Source organism: Peromyscus leucopus, chromosome 1, assembly GCF_004664715.2.
Source record: "Peromyscus leucopus breed LL Stock chromosome 1, UCI_PerLeu_2.1, whole genome shotgun sequence".
Classification (NCBI taxonomy): Eukaryota; Metazoa; Chordata; class Mammalia; order Rodentia; family Cricetidae; genus Peromyscus; species Peromyscus leucopus.
Window position 1 is genome coordinate 18818047 of NC_051063.1, and position 23726 is coordinate 18841772.

At 44.6% G+C, this 23726-nt stretch overlaps 1 protein-coding gene across 2 annotated transcripts in view; it reads left to right on the top strand.

Annotated features, from left to right (window-relative positions):
- Dock8 (dedicator of cytokinesis 8) overlaps positions 1-23726 on the top strand; it is a 201826-nt gene that overhangs the window by 30209 nt on the left and 147891 nt on the right. The window contains exon 2 of one of the 2 annotated variants that reach the window (XM_028894144.2): positions 20348-20450. In XM_028894144.2, the coding sequence (XP_028749977.1) occupies positions 20348-20450 (103 nt within the window). Of the gene's footprint in view, positions 1-20347; positions 20451-21281; positions 21466-23726 lie in introns of those variants that run through there. The other variant, XM_037205379.1, reaches the window with a different exon arrangement.

Below are 23726 nucleotides of genomic sequence, written 5' to 3' on the forward strand. Positions count from 1 at the left end.
GTGTGTGTCTGTGTATAAGTTAAATAATGCCCGCTCCTCCACAGAAAAGGGTGGCCTGTGTCTTCTCAGCGAGTAGCTCAGATGATTCACATTGTCTTTTGCCCCTGGACATGGAGAGCCTGCAGGGCTTTGACAGGCTGTGCACCTCACTGCTCTAGCTCAGCGTCTCCACATGGAGCAGCATTTGCTGATCTCCAAAGCTTGTCTGGAGCACCATCTCTTCTAGTGTAAATTTTTATCCTGTTAGATCTTCACAGAAGGATGCTTACCATCTCTTACCGTCTCTGAGAAGAAACTGGGATGCAGGCCTCCTGAAAATGATAGTTTAACTCTAGTTTGTTTCTTTTTCTTCCTCTTCTCCCTCCTCCTCCTCCTCCTCTGCTTCCTTTTGAGATAAGGTCTTGGAATATGGCCCAGACTAGCCTTAAACTCAAGAACCTTCTGCCTCTGCCTCCGCCTCCTGGATGCCAGGATTTTTGTTGTTGAATGTCTGCATGTCAATAAAAGGTCTCTCTCTCTCTCTGGTTTGTTTGTTTGTTTGTTTGTTTGAGAGTCTCATAATGTAGCCCAGGTTGGCCTTGAACTCACAAACTTATAATCCTTTTCCTAAGATCTGGAATTCCTGGTGAATACCATACTCAGCTCTCAACTGTGACCTTTTGAAAATTTTCTGTCTTACTGAGAAGTGAAAAGGTCAACTGTGGAAAGTTTCATTATCATTTGTCTGCATTAATAAGGAAAACAAATGTAAACCAGGAAACACTGAAAAACCAGGGGTATATTCTTGTCATAGCAAGAGGAAACAGATAGAGACAGTGTGTTCATTGCTTTCTTAAGAACTCCTGTGTTTGTTGAGGGCTTCTTCTGTCTTGCATGTGCATTACATTGTGTAGCTCTTATAACAGCCTTTTAGGTTAGAGATGTTCTCATTCTCCCTGGGCGGCAGAGGTCATGCGTGCATCCTACTCAAGACACAGCACTGTGGTCAAACTCAGGCCTCACTAAGACAAACCTGTGATTTTAACAACTCAATCTGCTATTACCACTTATTGGAATCAACAAACGGACTTTTTGGCTGAAGTAAGTTTTTGTTGTGGCTATCTATCATAGATTGGATGTGAAGTGACCTTCGTGGGCTCAGGTATTTGAGTACTTGATTTCCTGTTGGTGGTGCTGTTTGGGAAGAGTGTGGAGCCTTCAAAAAGGTGGAGCCTTACTGCAGAAAGTGGGTCACTGGGGTTGTCCTCAAAGTCTTCCAGCCTGGCCCCATTTCCCATTCATTCTCTGCTTCTTGGTGGCCAGTGTGGTGTGACCATCCAGCCTCTGACTTGCAGCCCTGCCTTCCCTGCCGTGACGGACAGTATCCCCGAAGGCTGAGAGCCACAATGAACCCCTCCTTCTTCAATGCTTGTTGTCAAGCGTTTTGTCACAGCAAGGAGTAACTAATACCCCATCCATGTGCTGAGGTTGTTTTTCCAAATGACAGAATATATTTAGTTTCCCCTCTGACGGGTCAGAGCACTAACTGTGGGGAGAGGTGGTTTCCATCCTCTCTGGATGGAGCGAGAGAATCTTACAGCTCCCAGCAATCTTGCAGAGTTCTCTCCTTCTGGGAGCTTGAAAAAAGATCTAGATTCTTTTTTCTGTCTTCCTGTGAGAAAGGCACGAGTTTGACTTGGTTCTTCTCTGATGTTAGCTGTGGACAAAAAATGTGTTTTCAAACTAAAGGTCCTAGCCTTTGCCCTACAGCACCATCAAGACTAGAACAAGTGCTTAAAACCCCTCAATACCGCTGAGCCTCCAGGGGCGGACTCAGTTCCGGGGACTAATGCAAGAAGCTAGAGCTTTTGAGATGGGAGAGAAAATGTTTGAGAGGGTGGGAAGTCCCACGTCCGCATTTCTGAGTAACAAATACATCTCCGTTCCCATCTGACCCTGCATGACCAGGGCACATTCCTGACCCCCTTACCAGCCCACCCTGCAAACCCACTGAGCCTTGAGTTGCTGTGGTTGTCTTTATCCGGGAAGACTTGGTGTGGTGAAAGACTCGTCCTGGGCCTCAGACTTTAGTTCTGGTCTCTCTCTGACACCAAGCTGAGTTTCAAATGCGGTGAAGGGTCAGACCAGCGCCTTGACATCATCTGCTGACTGACTCGTGCTTTGTTTCATCTCCTCAGTCCCCAGGTACCCTAAGTGGTGCCACTTTTTCATCAGCCTCTGAGCCTTCTCCTTTCTTCCCCTGGTTCCCGTTCAAGGGCTCCAGTTGCTATGTGGAGTGTATGGCACTTGTACATCGCATTGCCGGAGTCTAGATCGCTGATGCCCACAGCTGTTTCTCACCTTGCCCCTTGGAAGACAATGTTAGTAAATGAGACCTTTTGCTTACAACCTTCCTTTCTCTGTACAGCTCCCATCCTCAGAGACAGTCTGTGGTACCTCCCATTCCAAACCTTAATTTGGTTTTAATGGTAGCTTTCAAAGGTTTTCACTGCAGTTCATGGAAGAAAATACATTTTAGTACCATTTCCCCTCCCTCCCTCCCTCCCTCCCTCCCTCCTTCCCTCCCTCCCTCCCTCCCTCCTCCCTCCTTCCCTCCTCCTTCCCTCCTTCCTTCTGTCTCTCCCCCTTCCCTCTGTCACACACACATATAGTTTGGAGAACAATATTCAACATATACTATATCCAGTGTTTTGACCTAGTATCGAAACTCATATTTCCCTCTTATACACATAGAATGCACTCTTTTTTACCTTAGTGCTTATCTCAAGTTGCAACATGTGACTGCTTACTTAACATCCCCTCACTTGCTTCTGGCGGACTGTACATTTCAAAAGGGTAGAATTTGTTCTCCCCAGGACAAACCTCTAGAACACACAGGACGTCTGGGTTTTCGGGTCACTGGCCTCTTTGCTCACACAGGCAAGGTCTTGTTCTGGCTCCCACTCCCCTCCGGAGGTTGCTTTGCTCGTTTCCAGGGTCATATCTGAGGCCTGGAAGGCTGCGTACTCCTTGTTCTGTTTACAGTGCTGGGAGCTCCCTTCAGTTAGCAACCTGTGTTACGTAATCTTCCAGGACATTTCCTTTTTTAGTAGGTGGCTCATGAAGATTCCAGAATACAACTCGTGTGATGAAGTCAGCCTCTTGGACACTGATGAAGCTGAAAGATTCTTTCAGAGAGCCAACGAGGCTGACCCCTACCCTACTGCAGGTTGACTTCATGTGCTGAATTGCGGCGAATGAAGAAAGAAACATAGCCAGAAGCATGTTCTCTGTGCAGAGTACTCTCTGTCTGACAAAGTTGCAGAAATAGAAGGAACATGGGGGTGTTTAGGGGATTACCACCATATGGTAAAAAGATATTTCTACAGAATGATTCCAGTTTTTAAGCGCCCATTTATACAGAGGCATGGACATGTGATTCAGAAACAGTTTCTCCATTTTCAGATGAGACCTCCAAGAAGGTCAAGAAAGTTAGAGAAAAGGTTGTAGCATGGAGAAAAATGGAGATTAACATTATTTCTTTCTCTTGAAGACAAATATTGAAAGGAAAAGTCCTTTAGTCAGGCAGTGTGGGCGCACGCCTTTAGTCCCAGCACTTGGGAGGCAGAGGCAGGCGGATCTCTGTGAGTTCGAGGCCAGCCTAGTCTACAGAGCGAGATCCAGGACAGCCAGGACTGTTATATGGAGAAACCTTGTCTTGGAAAATAACACAAAACAAAAAAAGGTCCTTAATGAACATTGAAAAATCACATGTTAAAAAAAAGGAAAAGGAAAGAAAAATCACATGTAAACTGTAGCTGTGGAAATTGAGTATTTAATAGGTTGGGGTTTTGGTGTGTGTGTGTGTGTGTGTGTGTGTGTGTGTGAGAGAGAGAGAGAGAGAGAGAGAGAGAGAGAGAGAGAGAGAGAGAGAGAAAGAAAGAGTCAGACAGACAGATAGACAGACACATTAGGTGTCTTCCAATGTATTTTCTGAGACAGTGTCTTTCTCTGAAGCTGAAGTCCCCTGATGAGCTAACCTGGCTGATTTGGCCTAAAAGTCCCAAGGATCCTCCTGCCTCTGCCTCCTCAGTGTTAGGATTATGACACCCAGCTCTTCCTGTGGGTTCTCGGGATCAGGTCCTGCGTGTGTGGCAAGCATCTTATCGGCTGTCCATCTCTTGAGCTGTGGTTGGAATTCTTTGGAGGACATCTTGCTGTGTAGCGTAGCCCAGCTGACCCCAGACTCGCAATCCTTCCTCAGCCTCCTGAGTGCTGCTGGCACAATAGACGACAGGCACCACCATGCGGGCCTAAAAGGTTTCAAATGATCTTTATATTTTCTAGTTAGCAATTCTTAAAAATACTTTTATACTTAGGTGAAGTAGGCTTTCATAAATTATTTAATGTTCACATCTGATAAATGCAATGAGGTACTTTTATTCATCATACTATTAATTTGAATTTTCTCTTTTATTTTAAATTGTGTTTTAAGTCAGTAGAAATAGGAAATATTTTGTTATTTTATGTCTTTACAACTTCCACACTTCTAATCTTTTAACTGAAAAGCATTTTTTTTTTTCCCACAGAAAGCCTTTGGTAGCATCCATTTTTCTTTTAAAAAATTTAAACTAGTGTTTAAAAGTATCTGTGAGAAGTGTGACAGTCTCTGAGGAAGTATTTCCAGCCCAAGTTGAGCTGCCAGGGTCACTAACTGTAAATGAGCGATTTCTAATTGTTTCAAACCCCCCTCCCATGTACACTGCACTAAACAACTTGAACTTGAACTTGGAGAGCTGTTTAAACAAGATGCACAATCTGTGTTGAAACTCCAAAAGATTCAAGAAAAGAAATTACGTAAGTACAGTACAGAAGCTCTGATAATTTGAAGTAGAGAGCCTCATTCGAAGTAATTGACCTTTGAACTACGGTGTCCTCTGGGTGCCAGAAGGGCTCTGTTCCCTTCCTTTGGCTCTTTCTCTCTCCTGTCCTTGGCCTGTGCCTTTAGACAGAACAGATGGACATCTCCCATCAGTCTCCAACGTTGAACATTCTGTCGTTGTATAGCCTGACTCCTTACTGATTTTGTCTTATGAATTTTATCTTTCTTCCTTCCTGCATCTCTTTTGTTGGTTCTCCTCACCCCCTTCAAAACCAGCTCCGTTAATTCATCCTTCGGCATGGTTTGATTTGTGGTTGGTTAGTTCACTGAGTCCTGACTTTAGTTGCATTTTGACTGTGATCATGTTGTTACAATGGCAGGATTGCTGTCTGAGGAAGCAGAGCTAATTCTGCAAGGCTTATGGGAACGTGGTCATCTTAGGGATGGTCATTTGGGCCTGACATACTGCTGAATCCTGGGTGACTGAGCTAAGAGAGGGCAAAAGTGGATGCGCGCTGTGAAACAAAGATCGTTTCTACCTGGATGGATTGGTCACAGGAGGCCACTCTGTCCCAGACTGAAACAAAAAGCCATTTCTCATATCTGTCTCTTCACCTACTGTCTTTGAACTGACATTGCATTAAACACTCCCACTGCCTGGGACTTCATAGGATGCTGGGAAGTTTCCCAGAATCTTGGATCAATGCTAACGGACTGGCAAAACTCCAGCTCCACAGAGAGCCCCGTGACATGAATCTGGGGGAGTGCTGCCTGTAGCAGAGCATTCACCCCACTCTCGGTTTGCCTGCCAGGGAACCCTGTGAAGCCGTGAGGACGAGTCACCATGCAAAGCTCAGCTTGCCTCAGACTACAGACCATTACTCCACAGGGGTAAACAGAAAGAGAAAAGTCAGCGGGGGTTTTATAGACCGTCAGCACCACTCTGACGGCTTCAATAAATTTCCTTTCAAAAATTTAATATCTGACATTAAGCCTTTCTTCTCTGTTAGACTTGGGTTGAGTGCGCCACATCTGCCAGCCTGTAGTTAGCCCTTCAAAGGGTGGACTGTGCAGTTGTGTCATCCAGACAGGCAGTCTGAAGACTCACGAAGCTGCGGCTGGCCCAAGGGCCGGCGCCTCACTTCAGAACATGGGCAGTGTAAGAAGAATCCGTGTCCTGAAACCATGTAGACCCCGTCTGTCTCCCACAATGCAGGGCCTTTCCCTCCTGATTATGTCCCGGCACGAACATTGACCATGCCTGCGGGAGCACATAGAGCTCAGGATGGGAGGGCACTGGGGGGGGTCGTGTTGTTTAATATTAAACCAACAGGAAGTGACCCAGGCTCATGAGCTGCTGCTTTCACTAGGGCAAAAGAGGAAAAACTAACTGCTTTTGAGAAATTCCTTTCTGTGTTCTGTAAAGAAAATGCTTCCATCAGGGCTAAATGGCCAGAAGGGAGCTAAATAGCACTGACATTGCCCCATGAAGGAGTGAGACAATAAGGAAACTGACTTCCTCTGAGAAAAAAACCATTTATAATCATTTATCATCTGCATAACACGTTCCCAGAGGGTTCCTCAAAGCTGTCCCTCTAGTACCGCATAATACTGGATATTTCTCTGCTGGAATTGCCCATGCGTGTGCGTGTGCGTGCATGCGTGCGTGCGTGCGTGCGCGTGTGCGTGTGCGCGTACGTGTGTGTGTGTGTGTGTGTGTGTGTGTGTGTGTGTGTGTGTGTGTGTAAACCAGAGAGCAACTTTGGGTGTTACACCCCAGGAACTGTCCATCTTGTTTTTGGAGGGAGGGTCTCTCCTTGCTCTGGAGCTCCCTGTAGGCTGGCTGAGCAGCAAGCCCCACAGTTCTGCCTGGCGCCATCTCCCCAGCTCCGGAAATAGAGGCACGTCCTAACACAACTAGCTTTTCACACGGGTGCTGGGATCGGAACTAAGGTCCTCATGCTTGCATGGCAAGCACTTTACCCACTTATTGTTGTTGTTGTTATTATTATTATTATTATTACCCCAGTCCCCTTCCTTTTTCCCCTAATGCTTTACCTAGCTTCAGGAACAAGAGCTTACCTGAAACGCCCTCCCCGCATCCCCAGGTTTATCCAAGCGCTGCTGTTCGAAGGAAAACAACATGGGAAGGACTTACAGGGGAGGAAAGTTGCTTTAGAAATGGGGCCACTGAAGAGGCAGAGTGAATATAGTTGGAGTATTCCTCCCAGGGAAGTTTCATGGGGGCTGGAGGTGAACAGCATCTGATGCAACAGAAGAATCAAGTCGGGACGAAACCAGGCTGTCCAGTGAAAGGTCACCCACCAGCAGTTTCATCTAGAGCAGCGATTGCAGAACACTGAATCAGAGGGAGACAGAGGGAGACAGGCGTAGCCAAGGAGAGAGAGAAGCCTGCTTTGTTGGGGGAGGGGGATTGGGTAATGCTAACTTGGAGGCAGGCTGCCTGTGAAGTGGGTAGTGGTCCTGGGATGCAGAGAGGAGCCTGGGGGTAGAGAGTGTCAAGATAAGATAGGCATCATGGGGTGAGGAGCAGTCTTGAGTAAGGGCTTGAATGAAATGTCTGTCCTAGGTATCTCCTCTGCCTGCTTAGCCCACATTCCAGGAGAAGTAGTCACTGCATTAACAGATTTTTGGACCCCTGAGGGTTCACTCAGTTTCCTGATGTTTGACATTTATCCACAGCCGAAACAAAAAGAGGCAAGGTTGTGCACACAGAGGACACCAGCGCTGCTGAAAAATGAATCTCCTGGAATTTTTTTTGGAAGCCTGTGCCCGTAGCTGATATGGGTGTTTGCATTACCCGTGGAGCATATTCCACAGTTACTTACCCATGAAGGATTAATGATACTGAAGCTGGGTTCAATGCCCTAGAAGCAGGCCAAACCTGTTCTTTTCAAGGGTCGGGGTAAAGTTGAATATCCTTCTTTGGGAAAGCCTTCACATGCCTAGCTCTCCATCACTAATCTTCCTGGGGGGAGGAAAATACCAGAAACTCAGCTTCTGTGACAGGCTCCTCTGAAAGGTTCTGTGATGAATTTTTCCAGTAGGCTGTTCTTCTGCTACCTCTTGCCTTGTGCAAGTTTCTTAACCTTCCTAGGCCTCAGTTCCCTAATGGGCAGAGATTGATTTCTACCCTGTTTGGTGGGTGCAGAGCTTAAATGAATTCATTAGAACATTCCCAGCTAGGCAGTAAGTACTGTAAATTATTACTGACATTCCGTTAGAAATAGCATGTATTCATTTTTTTTGTTGTTGTTTTCTAAATTAAAGTATAATTACATCATTCCCCTCTCCAACCCCTCTTTGTACCCACCTTGCTCTTTCTCAAATTCATGGCCTTTTTTTCTCATTGTTGTTATATATATTATATATAAATATGTATTATTTATATATTTCCTAGGTAGATGAATCCGATCTTCTTAGTCCCTATGTTACATACATGTGTATGTATCTTGGGGAGACTGCTCCACTCCCAGCATACCTTAGTTGTCTGTAGTTCCTTACCTGTGACTAGCATTCTTAATTGTAATAATTGTAGGGTGGTGAGAGGCTCTTCCAATTTATAAGAATGATAAGTAATCTCCTTATCAGATTAAGGTACACTTAAAAGTAAGGAGGACACTTAGCCAGAATATATGGTCTGCAGAGCCTGGGGCCATTCTTACAGCCTGACAATTTGTGGACTCATTATCACTGTTCCTCTCTCCACCCCGCTGGCCCTGGTGGTCCTTTACCTCAGGACTCTTCTCACTGACAGCCCCTGTGGCCATACAGCCTCTGTCTGCTGAGGCTTTTCCGCGTCTCGGGGCCTCTTCCCTTCCCATGTGCTTAGTTGTGCCAACGCATTTGCCCCGGATGACATAGCTGGCCGTTGACAAAGCAGGACTGGACCACAGATGTCATCCTTTCAGAGATAAGTGGTTTGTAAGTTAGTGTGATGATGTTGATGCTGAGACGTTGGTTCTAGGGTGTTCCAAGCACAAGGAACATCATTCTATGCTTGAGACAGGGGGTTAACTCAGAATATCCTTTTTTTTCCTTAGACTAGCTTTGAAATTTGAATTCACTCTCTTTACTCTACATTCCTCCGGGTCGAGAACTGCACTCCATTTCCCACTGTTCCTCTTCAGGGCCTGTGGTCTTGCTGAGCTCCCTCAACCCCAGGGGATGGCCTCAGCTTGATTTCCTCCTCAGTGTCTCCATATGATGCTAATCAGATGCAGTGACCTGCAGGTGTCACAGAGCTTAGTGTCTGTTGTCCTCTTGTGTAATTGGTCACTGAACTCTCATATTTGCACCATGGTGGTAGGAATTACGGTGTGGCAAATGGTGGTTGGTCACGGATTTCTTTCCTTTTAAGTCACAGCATGTAGATCCTGCGTGTTTGGCTCATTATAGCTGTCTTCTTAGGGAAGGAGCACCATCTCTGAGCACTAACAACTAAGTTCCCTCTCAGCTCTGAAGCAGGAAGGAGAGCTTTCTTAAGACCCTCCAAATCATGTTACTGTGAGAGATTGACAGAACCGGAAGCAGGGCCAGCCGCATGCCTTCGTGTGGGGGAGGGCCTTGCCCTTGACTAAAGCGACATCACAGGAAATGCTGTGCAGATGTTATCTTGGTGCCCTCCCCTGGCTTCACATGGTCCTTTCCTAAGATTTCAGTTCATTATCATGGGTCAGCTTCACTTTAGCAAGCTTCATACACAATCACCTGGCGCAAAAGCACCTGAGACTCCTCAGGGTTCACAACCACATGCTTACTCCCCAGGAATAAGAATGTCATCAAGGTCTTGAAGTGTTTTCAGATGTAAAGTATTCTGGGGTGTAGAAAGTTAAAGCTGTCCTTTACTGAAGGCTGAAAAGCAATGCTGTCTTTGGGATGTAGTTTTCTTTTGTGTTTAATTTTTACATAGGAGAACAATTTAAGTAGAACCATAAAATGGAGAATAATGGCCATAATGTAATACTAAGAACTAGGCAGAGCTACAGGTTCTTGGTGGGTATACTGTTGATTAATGAAGAATAATTGGTTGTTGTATTAAGGCAACACCACGTAGTTAAAAGGGAGATTTATTTTGTGGAGTAACTTACAAGTAAAGAGATAGGTTACAGGGTCCTGGAAAGGTGAAGCGCAGTCCACTGGTGTTCTCTGGAGAACTCTGCTCGGTCTACCTCCAGCGTCCAGGATCCAGGAACCAAGAGAGCCGGCACATCCAGATCTTGGGCCTTAAGGTCTCCCATCTTGTAGGCATGACAGTTACTGAAGCCTCAATGGGGATAGTACTTCCAGGTCAAAGCTGGAACAGCTACCCACTACAGCAAGATCTCACAGAGATGCAATCCCAGTCCATAATTTGTTATAGACTAATAACCTGAGCCCTCGTGGATTCTGCAGGATGTTTGAGGACACAAAATGAACCCAATTCTTCCTAAGCAGTTGCTGTCAGTGTGGCAGGCTTAGCTGAGCCGTGCTTTCTGGAGGGAACCTTATAATTAGTCAACATGTGCAGTCCAGTGCATCCACCATGTGAGCAATATTACTTCTCTTTGATTCTTCCCTTCTTTTTCTTTCCTTACATTTTAAATATTTGTATTTATTCTTTGATAATCTCATACAATGTGTAAGTAAACTGCAAAAACTCTGGGTTTCATGTCCCGGGTTTGGGCACCAAAATGTAAGTAAATTGATGGCTGAAACTGCGAGGAGACAGTTCAGCCCTAGAGGGCGAGGTATCCCGACACCTCGAGCTGCTCAGAACAAGAGCTCTGCCCTGAAGATGTCCCTCATTTCAGTGTCCCTCACTGAAGGTGTTTCTCTCACTGGCTTTATCTGAGCCATCCTTCCCTAATTCTGGGATCCAGGGTCAGGGTGGGTTTCTCTAGTCAGTCCCTTTTCCTTACACAATGTATTTGATTATATTCATCCACCTTTCTCAATTTCTCCCTCACCTTCATACTGTCAACTTTATATTCTCATTTATATGCTGTCCTGTCTCTTTCTATATTTGTCTCTGTTTCTCTATTTCTTTCTCTCTCTCCTCCCTCTCCTCCTCTCCCTCCCTCCCTCCCTCCCCCTTTCCCCCTCTCCCTCTCTGTCTCTGTCTGTCTGTCTCTTTCTGCCAATCTAGTCCAGACTGTGTTGGGTGACTACTCCTGAGTGTGGGGCCTGCCTTGGAGTGTGGGCAATAGATCAGATGTCATTCATTGAAGAAAACTGACTTTCCCACTCCAAGCAGTAACCAGGGTCTTCCTGCCACCTCCCCACCTCCGTACTGGGATCTTGTCTGGCATGCACTTGTTAAGGTCTTATGCATGCTGTCACAGTCTCTGTAAGTTCATATGTGTGTCTGCCATGTTGTGTCTAGAAAGCACAGTGTCCTTGACGTCATCCTCCACCTCTGGCTCTTACAATGCCTCTGCCCCTCTTCTCTATGGATCCCCGAGTCTTGAGGGAGGGATCTAATACAGGCACCCCATTAGGGCTGAACATTTCTTTATATGCTTATTTTGCTTTATTCAAGAAAAAGTTATAAATGCCACAATAATGTCAGCAAGAAACAAAGTTGAGAAAGTAGACAGTTGACTGCATTGTGTAGGAAAATTAGGAGACCGTGGAGGGCAGCATTCTGAATTCACTGACTTCAGTTCCATTATGTTTGCCTTGTGTTTTCATGGGGGAAAATTACTGTTTTTTATTTAAATTTTGTTTTATTTTGAGACATAATAACTACATAATTTCCTTCTTCCCTTTCTTCCTCCAAACTCTTCCCATGTACCCCTCCTTGCTCTCTTTCAAACTCATGGCCTTTTTTCAGTAATTATTGTTACATACATTTATGTATATGTATCAACATATTTATTCATAAATATATAAATACAACCTGCTAGGGCTGAGAATTTTGAAGTCTGTCTTATTTTTTGCTCATTGACCAGTTGCAGGTTTCTGTTACTATCTTCTTACTATTGCAAGAAGCTCTCTGATGAGGTTGAGCCATGGGCCTAGAAGGCATTAGGAGTTGTCCATTTAGCAGAACAGTAGCCTAGGATTTACTGTAGGCCCATACCCTATCTAGCCACAAGTTCTTGGCCTCATTGACTATGTCAGGAATGGTTTACTTTTACAGAGCAGTCCTTAAGTCCAGTTTTGAAACGTGATTGGCTACTCCTATAACATTCTTGCCACTGTTGTGCTAGTAGTATCCTACTTGCTAGGCAGGTCGTTATTGTAGTTCCCAGGGTTCATAGCTGGGTGAGAGTGATGATTCATTTTCTCCTCTGGTAGTATGCATAGCATCTTCCAGTACTATGAAATAGTAAGCCAGTAGGGGTGAAGCTTCCAGGTGAGTACCAGGTAGATTTCTCTATGTTCTGTAACTCAAGTATGTGGTGTCTTCAGCAACAGAGTCTTACTGTCAAGTTCTGGATGGCAGTCAAGAGCATTGGAAGTAACTTGTAATGTTTGGGAGAGGAGGGTCTATGGGACACCATTGACCAACGGCTCAAAAAGATGTAGCCCATTCATAGTACTGGGGTTTTTGTTGGGTAGCGTGTGATGTCTAAATGGGCTATTTGTTCTGCCATTATAGGGTATCTCCATTTAAACTGCCATAGTAGGTTTTCATATGGTGTTTTCTTCTTCTCTCTTTTTTTTTTTTGTTTTTTTTTGTTTTTTTGTTGTTTTGTTTTGTTTTTTGAGACAGGGTTTCTTTGTGTAGCTTTGCGCCTTTCCTAGAACTCACTTGGTAGACCAGGCTGGCCTCGAACTCACAGAGATCTGCTGCTCTGCTCCGAGTGCTGGATTAAAGCATGCGTCGCCGCCGCCGCCCCCCCCGCCCCGCCCCCCCCCCCCCCCCCACCCCACCCCCCCCCCCACCAACCACCACACGGCTATATGGTGTTTTCAAAGGGCCTTTATTTAGTTTTAGTTGTTCCAACACCCCTACCCTACCCTCTCATCCCCCAGCCCATTAAAGTCCTTCCTATTCTAAAGTGCCTCGAAAAACTTGTTTACCTAGTATAAGGAGCAAAACATTTACTTTGAAGGGCATCTCAGAAACTTGACCTTACTTAATTATGAATCTAACCTTTGCCTGCTTGGGGGTGGTGAGGAATTACACAAAACCAAATGAGTTTGAGTTCTGCTTCCATCTGAGTGAGAACCAAGTATGCCTGATTCCCTGAGATTTGAGGTTGGCTCAGTGGTGAGCTCGGTTTCTCAGGGAGTCTTTCTGCTAGCACTGAGTGCACAGGGCAGTGTTTACCTCTTCTCTGAATGCACTTAGCTGTAGAGCACCTGAGCCCTGCAGATATTTAAATGCATGTTCTAGCTGTGCTCAGACTGATGAATCACAGTCCCTGGAGAAGAGCCCAGACATCTTCCTTGCTGAACAGCTCCCTAACTGACTCTTATGGATGCTGAAGTTTGAGGACCACTGACTGCCTGGAAGAGGATTCCAGGATAGACTGCAGAGTGGATATCTAAAGTTCGCTGAAGTTAGCTTGTTGATACTTGTTCAAACTAAGATAACTTAGTTTGAATTCTGAGGAGTTTCGTGTGTAAGTTCTGTTTTCTCAGAATGAAAAAGGAAAGTGTCATGTATGTTCCCAACTGTAAGTATCTTAGAATGAAAAAGGAAAGTGTCATGTATGTTCCCAACTGTAAGTATCTGGTGTAATCATCTAGGAGTCTCACAGAACATCTTCAGGTCATTCTTATGACTATAAGACTGTGTTGAATGTTTTGAATTTAAGATGGACAATAAGTGATGAATTAATCAATATAGAAGAAAAGTAATTTCTTTATGTATAATCTTCATACTTGCAAATGTCTCCTAAAAATATCCATTTAATTTTTACTACTTTGGTCTTCTAAGCACTTAGCATTTCTAAGTACTAAGAATAATTTGTCTAGTAGTATAAATTTTGCTGTGTTTTTTTTTTAAATTAAGTATGGCATTATTCAAATATTACTCATGGAGAAAAATCCTGCATAAAATGCCACTCTCCAAAAGCTTTTGGAAAGTTGGATGTCTTTTTTTAGCCAGGATTCTGGACTTAAAATAACTTCTTGGTTCATAACTCAGACCTTACAACTTTACCAAAACAAACATAACTGGCATCTTGAATAGCTATTTCTTCTTGCACAGACCGTATTTCCATTTATTGGGCTGTTGAAGGGGTAGTGTATTATACTAACGTGACCAACACTTTAGTAGCAGTGAGTAAAGAGGCTGTTCTATTGAGAACAGAATTGGGGCTTTTGCGGGATATAAGGGAACAGAAAAACAAGGCTCTTTGCCTGGAATGGTAGAATGTTTGCACCAATGGTAATGACATCAGTGCTCTTGGAAGCTGTTGATGGAAGCTGAGCCTTGCTTTTGGAAATAAAAAGGAAATAAGGGATTGGTGGTAGTGGGTAGGAAGAGAAACTCCATGTTTCCATGCAGATTAATGATGACCACGACAGACATTTAGGACCGAGACTCCACAAACTAACTGCAGACGAGAGCTCACTCAAAGCAGTTGCTAGACCAACTGGACTGCACATGTTGACTAATGTGCAACCTTTTGGATATAAGGCTGAGTTCGTGTAAGTATCCCCTGAGAGAGGAAGACTTGGAGTCTTAGATCACGTGCTTGATACCTTAGGAAGAGTGCAGCTCCTCGGTCCCCATCATTTAAGCTAACATAGGTTTTGAGAACAGATGGAATTGTGTGGAGACTCAATCAGAGAGGGATGGAGAAAGTGGTTCTTTTTTTAACCCCCCAGCCTCCTTAAGTACTTATGGATAAGGCTGTTTGTTGTTTAAATAAAAATTGTTCCTGTCACTCTGGCTGCTAGGCATACCAGCATCTAGTGAAACAGTGTCCCTTAGACATGAAAGTCGGAGAGAAGCCTCCGGGGCCATGCGGTTTCCTAGTGCAGCTGCTGGTGTGGGTCATGGTACTGATTGTTCCACTTGGAGATTCTCACCATATTTGCCAGTTAGCTCTGGAACGGAGCCCAGAGATCACATAGCCCAGCCCCTCTTGTTTAAGTGTAATAAAACTAAGGCCCAGCCTCATTAACCAGCGTGCTTGAACCCAGACAGATGGCAGACAGCAGACCTCAGGACTGTGAGTCCCTGGGATCCCGCTCTACTTCATTCTTCTAGATACACACATTGCAGGAAGAAGGCTTGGCAGGGTGGGTAAAAATGCTTGAAGTAGGAAGGAGGAAACCTGATGTCTACACTGTTTTCCTCTCCAACTGAGTTCTCCTACTAATGATTTTATTCCAAAAACTGGTTCAAAAGCTTCCTCACTTCAGACATTTCCTAGGCATTCCTGAGCTGAATTATGACTCCCTATTGTCTGTTCACGAGGAACTGTGCCCATTTCCCCCATTATATTTATAATGCTGTAATTAACCCATTGTCCATCCGCCCACCTCTCACTACCTGTTAGATTAGGATTCCTAGGAGCATGAATGCATCCTCAGTTTCAGTCTCCATCGCGCGGCTGAGGACCTGGTGCTTGGTAGTTGCCTCCGTGTCTGATAAGCAAATGGTGAGCTAGTCATTTTCTTAGGCAGTTTCAGCAAATATTTGGCCTTTTTGGTTGTAAAAACCACACAGGATGGCTGGCCTAAACTGCCATTTTTCAGGCTGTACCATGAGAGTTGATTAAGAATAGGTGCGTCAAGGCAGCCACACATTACTAGGTTGGTACACATGGTCTAGCAACTGCTTTGAGTGAGCTCTCGTCTGCAGTTAGTTTGTGGAGTCTCAGTCCCAAATGTCTGTCATGGTCATCATTAATCTGAATGGAAACATGGAGTTTCTCTCCCTACCCACTACCACCAATCCCTCATCACCGTGCTGACTCCCCATGAGGATGACATGTTAAACAAATCCCAAGGCTCATGTCCAGTTCACTTTAGGAAAACAAAGAAGATTCAAGTACTCAAGTCACTTAAGCTCCTGAGGAGAAGGTTGACTCAGCTCACTACAGGCTTACCACCATGATACAAGTCTGGAATCCTGAAACCTATCTTGGACAGATCAAATTAGATCTGAGAATCAATGCAGAGGCAAATGCCCCCGTACACCCAGTCCTGTATGACCATGACTACAGAGCTGACCTCTCATCCCAGCTTACCTGTGTGGGCAGAGTCCTTAAAGCTAGCGATTTGGACCGCAGCACACATTGAACAGTTACTTGGGATTGAAATTTCAAATCAGCAAATGTAATTGATGATGGTTTTTGCAAGTTCTTGAAATCCAATGGAACATGCTTTGTCCATGTGAGAATTTTTTAGACATGAGTCTAAGCAGCTTCCTATCAGGAAAAAAAAAAAATCCAAGTGAGGTAGTAACCAAGTTCTCTTGCTATGATTATTGAGAAAATTGCTGGTCCATTGGGATAGTTCCATACTGTGTTGGTGGTTACTCATCAACTTGACAGAACCTGGGGTCACCTGGGAAGAGGGAGCCTCAAATGATGAATTTCCTATGTAAGATTAGCCTGTGGGCAAGTCTGGGGGGCATTTTCTTGATTAATGATTGACGAGGGAGGCCCCAGACTATGGTGGGTGGTGCCATGCCCAGGCAGGCGGTCTCTGACTATATTAGAAAGCAAAGTAAGCAGGCCTGGAGAGCAAGCCATTAGCAGTATCCTTCAGTGGTCTCTGCTCCAAGCTCCTGCCTTGAGTTCCTGCCCTGACTTCCCTCAGTGATGGACTGTGACATGGAAGTGTGAGCCAAATGAACCCTTTCTTTCTACAAGTTCATTCTGGTCCATGTTTTAGCACAGCCTCAGAAAGTAACTAGTACACACATACAGAGAGGCTTAGGATGACTCACCTTACAGTTGTTGACTTCACAATGCTGTGAAAGTGAAACGTGCTCAGTAAAAACTATACTTCAAGGTTTGATTTTTGATCTTCTCCCTGGCAGGCAGTAGACACTGGGATACTCCCAATGCCACTGGGCAACATCAGGCTGCAGCTCCTACTAGGCCACATAATTACAAAGGGGAAATGCTGATACTTTACAGGATGCTAAGTCGTTAAATAGTGGTATTTGGTCCCTTGAGGATATTAAACGTGATAATTTAGGTAGGTATTGACTCCAGTGTCTTGGTCTTGCTAGGTAAGCACTCTGCCACTGAACTACATTCCTAGCCCCTCTGGACTGGTCTTGAATTTAAAATTTGATTGTCATGGCTTCATGAGTAGCTGGGGCTAGAGGCACGTTGTCTAGTATTCCCACTTCAGAAAGACCACCATGTCTTTGATGAGAAAGGTACCGGGACAGCTCTGAAACAATAGCATGTTATTTCAGAAGTCTTAGGGAGGAACTGAAGGCAGAAGTTTCTGGAAAAGTCATGTTGTCTGCAAAAGGTCAATAGGGAGGTTCGAAAAGGTCAGAAGAGGGCCTGTGCCTGTTGTCTGGGCTCTCCTATGACCACAATCAGTGTCTAAGTGTATAATCAATGGCCAGTATCTTGATTTGCGTTCCTGTACTGCTGAGCACATGCTATATTATTATTTATGTGAGGTGGCTTTCTTTAGTTTGGGACAATCGAATTTTTTTTAAATTGGTGGTGTTCCAATTTCTGATTAAAATCAGTTTCACAGCCGGGGTGGTGGTGCACGCCTTTAGTCCCAGCCCTCAGGAGGCAGAGCCAGGCGGATCTCTGTGAGTTCGAGGCCGGCCTGGTCTACAGAGCAAGTTCCAGGACAGGCACCAAAACTACACAGAGAAACCCTGTCTCAAAAATCAAAAAGAAAAGGAAAAAAAAAATCAGTTTCACTAAACATGTGGGGTAAAACCCAAACTTCCCCTGTTTTTAGCTGCCACCCTAGGCTAGGTAATTTCTGCATTCACCATTATTTTGTACTGGCACTTGTAACTCTTATCTAGATCTACCACAGTTTAGATGCGGTACCTACACTCACATGTATTTAATATGTGCAGTCCAGTGACTCTTAATGTAGTCAGAATTACTGATCTACCAACAGAATTAGAACATTTTCATCAGTTCAAAGAAACTCTGCTCAGAACTACTTTCTGTTACTCTGTAATTCCATTTCACCCTTATCCACCACTTATCAACTTCCTGCTCTGTAGATTTGACTCTTCTGGGAATTTCACATGAGGAATAATAAATATGTGGCCTTTTGAGTTAGTTTGTTCCCCTTAGGATGATGCTGTTGGGATTCCCCCACGTACTACCATAGAGCAAGCAGTACATGGTTCCTTTCTTTGCTGAGTAATATTCCACTTCTGATAGACCACTTTTTGTGCATCCTTCAGCTGTGGGACATTTGTGTTGTTTCTCCCTTTGGACTCTTAAGAATAATGCTGGGGTGGGGGTTGTTTTATTTGTTTGTTCTGAGACAGGCTTTCTCAGTGTAGCCCTGGCTATCCTGGAACTCACACTGTAGACCAGGCTGGCCTCGAACTCGGTGATCTACCTGCCTCTGACTTCCGAGGACTGGGATTAAAGGCGTGCGCCACCATGCCCAGCTGTTGTGCTTCCTGTGTATAATGCTGTTGTCAGTGTTGGTGTTTAAATTTTCTGTGTTCATTTCTCGTGGAGGTATAGCTACTGGTGGGATTTTGGTACATATAGAAATGACATGCTGAACTCCCTGAGGATCTGCCGGATTGTTTCTGAGAGAACTATACCATTCATGTCCCTACCAACAACGTGTGTGTGTGTGTGTGTGTGTGTGTGTGTGTGTGTGTATGGATTCTTTATCATCTGGCAACACTTGTGACTGACAGTCCAGTGCTCTGTTGTGGTCTTCCTCATGGTTGTGAAGAGGCATATCATTATGGTCTGCTTTACACTTCTCTGATGTCTCCTAGAATATAATAGGTTACTCCCTCCTGACACAGTGTTTTCCTTTACTGTCCAAACATTAAATAAAGACAGTGCTCTAGGAAATTAAGGACATAGTTCATACTGACTGCCACCCCTTTCTGTGGCATTCCATGCTTCACCAGGCCCTAGTACAAGAGCCAACAGGAGCATGAATGTGTGCCACACACTTACTTCTTCCTCGTGCTGAATCCCAGGGAGGTGACCCGATGGACCTGCCTTGGCTTAGGTGTCTACCTCTTGGTTAGTGTTTCTGCCTGAGCAGTGCACAGATGAGCAGGGGCATTTAGAAAGGTAATAGGGTGTTTTTGTGGAGGGAGAACTGATGACCACAAGTAGCCGTGTCCTGCCCATCTCTGTGCTTCTCACAGAAAGCTGGAATCATATAATCATACCCTGTACATTGTCATGGTGGAAATGCTAGTTTTATTCATTCATTCATTCATTCATTCATTCATTCATTCATTCATTTATTTATTTTGGTTTTTCGAGACAGGGTTTCTCTTTGTAGTTTTGGTGCCTGTCCTGGATCTCGTTCTGTAGACCAGGCTGGCCTCAAACTCACAGAGATCCTCCTGGCTCTGCCTCCTGAGTGCTGGGATTAAAGGCGTGCGCCACCCCCGCCCCACCCCCCCCCCACCCCGCCGCCGCCGCCGCCGCCGCCGCCGCCGCCACCACCACCATCCAGCTTATTTATTTTTTTTTATACATCTCCATAGTACACAGAAGCATTGTGTTTTAATTTTACATATGCTTTGATTGGATACCAAGAATGTTTCAAATATACAGCCTGTTTGATCCTTAATAATCTTATAGTTTCTAGTTGTATTGCATTAATGATTCTGATTTTAGATGTTTTGACCTGATTGTACTCTGAGTACATTTTTGGGAACTAGTCTGAGAAGTCAGCCACCATCAAATGACATGATGAGAAAATGTTCCTGAGCTCCTGCAACCTAGCAAATGAGTGTCCCCCGTGTCATTGGTCAGGGTTTGGGCCAGCAGGTGTGAGTAGATGCTGAACAGCAGCTTTCTGTCATGCGGCTGGTTCCAAGTCACCAGGGCTGGGAGCTCAAGACGCAATGCTAATGTGAATGGTGCAAAGGGTCTCTTTATTGGAAGCTGTTGGAAAAAACAATGCTGGGGAAATCTGGGTCTCACTGAAGGTGCCTGCAAGGACATGGACATTTTCATGTCACAGTCTGTAGTGCACACTGCTGTGGTATCAGCTAAGCCAAAGGCCTCAGCTCTTGCATGGGAAGTGGCAGGGTTAAAATGGCAGGTGAGTGTAGTCAGAAATGAGACATCCTTCCATGGAGGCAGATGCTTAGGATATTTATATTGTACCTTAAGGTCTTTCTGCCCTCAGCCTTCAAATAGAGACTGGGGGCCATGATTGCAGGTACTCTGGCTCCTGTGAATTGCTCTAGGGTACATTTAGCTCTCTAAAACTGCAGTATCTACTAACAGACCATTGAATGTACTTTAGTCACTTCTGCTTACTACTTGGCCAAAGATTACATTGTGATTTTTGCAGTGTTTTTTTCCTTTTAAATAATAACCTAATTTAGATTTTTTTTTCCTATTTTAATTCAAGATATTCATCGTCGGAAATAAGAAAGCAGTTTACACTCCCTCCCAACCTTGGACAGTACCATCGGCACAGCATTAGTACATCTGGTTTCCCCTCCCTTCAGCTAGTAAGTATGTGTTACAGGTTTGTTTGACCAGTGGTCGGGGCAGAAGTGCCTGGCATCTAAACTGTCCCCCAACCAGCCTTAGTTCATTTTGTACCTAGCATTCTATGCGCATTGCTTTGTGACTCTGCCTGCCTCTAGATATCCAGACATCTCTCTCTGCCAAACAGGATGTGCGTAGAATGAGACAGCCCAAGACCGTGGTTCTGATGTTGTCTACTTAGGGGACTCTCAGGCTACTCAAACTCATCAAAGTTACAGCTCATATGTCGGGATGGGGGTAGCCTAGAAATTGACCACTATTTTTAGCATGCTTTGGTTGGAAATTTTTCATTGACAAATCTCAAAAGTCCAAGTTACTAATCTTTCTTATGAAATAATTTTCTTGGAAGTGAAATTTACTTGCTATGAAACTGATCAAGTTTAGGAACACGGTTTGGTGAATCTGGGCATTTTATTCGACGTTTAACCTCTACTCAGTCAAGGTCTAGAGCACGTCCCCTCTTGCCCTTTTGTATCCCCTTAATCCCATCCCAGGCGGGCACTGATCCTTGCTGTGGTTGTAGTTGTCCCTGCCTGGCACTTCACACAGTGACATCCATCTATCACACAGGAGAACAAACCTTTAGTTTTAAGACACACCACAGTCCCCTTTCAAGGTGCCAACTGGGGCGTGCATATGTGTGTCATGTTATTTAGGGAGCGAAGGCCAGATGTGTGTCTTCACGGAGACGGTTTGTAACCCAGAAGTGGTCCCACTTCCTCTGACAGGCTGAGTCTGCTCTACCTTTACTTCCTCACACAGCCCAGCCCACAGCCCCGCTCGCTCGCTGGCTGGCTGGCTGGCTGGCTGGCTGATCTAGTGGTTATCTTGAGAAGGTTAGGTTATTTTTTGTTTCTAGTTATTACTTCAAAACCACTTCTGCTCTTAGAAATTTTGTAACCATCCCCCGTTTCCTGTATCGGCCATTTTGTCGCCTGCAACAGTTTCCCCGCCGCGTTAACTGTGTGTCTGCAGGTATGTTTACTGGCGTGATCTGTGGTTATTTCCAAAGGATAGTTTATGTGTTGTGTCAGGAATGAAACAGTACGAACAAATATGTAGCGCCTTCACAGTGAGAGGTTACCTTGTGGTGACATCTTTCTGAAAACCCTGTTTAGGACTTTGGAGCCTTGCTAGGCCACGGTTTATTCGTCTTTTCCTGTCGGCTTCAGAACTTCAGCTTATGGTAAATGCACAGCAAGTGTGCGGTGCCTGTGTTCTCGGAGTAAAGTAAACCGAGATACGGTGCATATCAGCTTAACTTGGTGATTTCTGACTCCGATGTATTTCAAAATGTGCAAAATTTTTGTTGAAAAGTGGTTGGATGTGCTTTTTTTTTTTAACTTTTAAACAGTGTGGGGAGCTTTGGTGATTTTAAAAATTACTTTCTGTAGTAGCTGTTGGGGAAATCGTGTGGATACAGTGAAGAGGTTTTTAAGGAAGTTTGCAGGTTTAACCCCTTCTCTCCTTATCAGCCTTTGTGATAGATAACACTGAGGCCTTGCATTATCGCAGGAGAAATCCTTAAATGGAGAGTTACAAAGGAAAACAATGTAATATTTGCAAGTGTCCTTTCAGTACTTTGCTGTGTCTTCAGGTTTTGACAAAAGTGAATTTTGATGAGTTACTTCAGTAGCTGGGAAGTCAAATGTGGCTTAGCTGCCCATATTCTAACAGAAGGTATGAAGGACCAGGGGAAAGGTTAAAATGCTACAAGAATCACTTCTCTGGTCGCCTTATAAATTCTATAAGAATCTCTTCTCCGGTCGCCATCATTCAATCCTGGCCCTATTTAAATATAACTGTTCCTCACATGTTTCTATTCCCGCGTGTTACAATGTAGCTTCCTCAGGCCTTCCCGCAGCTCTCCCCGCAGTTTTAGCACAGGCTTGCCCTGTTTCTTCTACCTGCCCTGCGGCACTCAGTATGCCTGCTCTTCCTTCTGAGCTCCTGTGCTCTGTTTTAGAAAACCCGGGCTCCCCGGCATCATCTGCTCTCATGTGGTGATGTGGGTCTGTGGGACTGTGACTCCCCTGCAATCAGCTTCTCAGACAAGGCTCCCAGGAGAAATCACCAAAGTACAAGGTGATTTTTCTTTACCTTGGGAACATTTCTTTTCCTTGATAAATAGTGGAAGGTTTTAGTTAGAGTCACTTTTAGCAAGGCGGAGGAGTGACTTATTACTCTCAAGCTGACAGAGCTTTAGAAACTATATTAAATCAGAGGCTGAAGTGTAGACTAATTGTGCATCGTTTGGGCTAATTAAAAAAAAAGACCATTTCTTTTGCTTTTAGTAATATGATCATTTTCATAACCTCATATGTTGATATAAATGGTTGATTAAAAAATATATTTAGTTGAAGTCCGGTCATTGCTGTTGGCAAGAGTTAAAAGTTTGGGGTCAGATGAACCTAAGGTGAAGGGTTGGTTGTCACTTATTGGCTGTATAACTTGGGACAAGTCACCTAACCTTTCTGAAGATTTCAGTTCCCTTTTCTGCAAAATTGGCAGCTTATGCTACCTCCGAAGTATCAATGTAGAGTTCTGTAGTAGAGCCTGTGTAAATAGTGGGTAATATTGTTGCCTTGAGTACTTGGCACTATAGAGACTCTATTGATCATTAAAAGGTAAGTAGGAGATGATTCCAGCCCAGTGAGGCTTTGTGATCTATTTGGGAAGATGAGTCATCCAGAGGGCCACATTGGCTTCAAATGTGATGGGCATTCAGAAGAATGATCCATAATGTGATAGGAAGCCCAAGCTTGCTGGAGGAGCTGAGAAGACCCAGAAGATGGGTCTGCAGCCCTAATAGTTCATTAGAAACACTCAGCTTCTCTTTACACTTCTAGCCAGCCTCTCCCCCCCCCCCCAGGGGGGGTGGGGTGGGTGGGTGGGAGGGGAAGTGCAAAACAGCTAAGTCAGAATTCCAAAGGATAGCCACCAACAGTATTTTAACATTGCAGAATGTTGACAGGTCTCCCAAGATAGGGGCTGAGAGTCATTTACGGATTCTCAGGGAAGTGGGGGATATTCAAAATAGCAGAAGGCATATACAGAGTGGTGGTTTCTTTTGTTTCCCTGAGTGCTCTGAGTTGTAGATGTATAGTAAGCAAGGACCACATGCTACCCCTGTAGGTAATCCTCACAAATACAGCTCTCTCTCATATATTTAATAAATGAGTAGGAGGCAGTACATTATATTGTCTCCTTTTGTTTTATTCGGTTTTTGTTTTTAA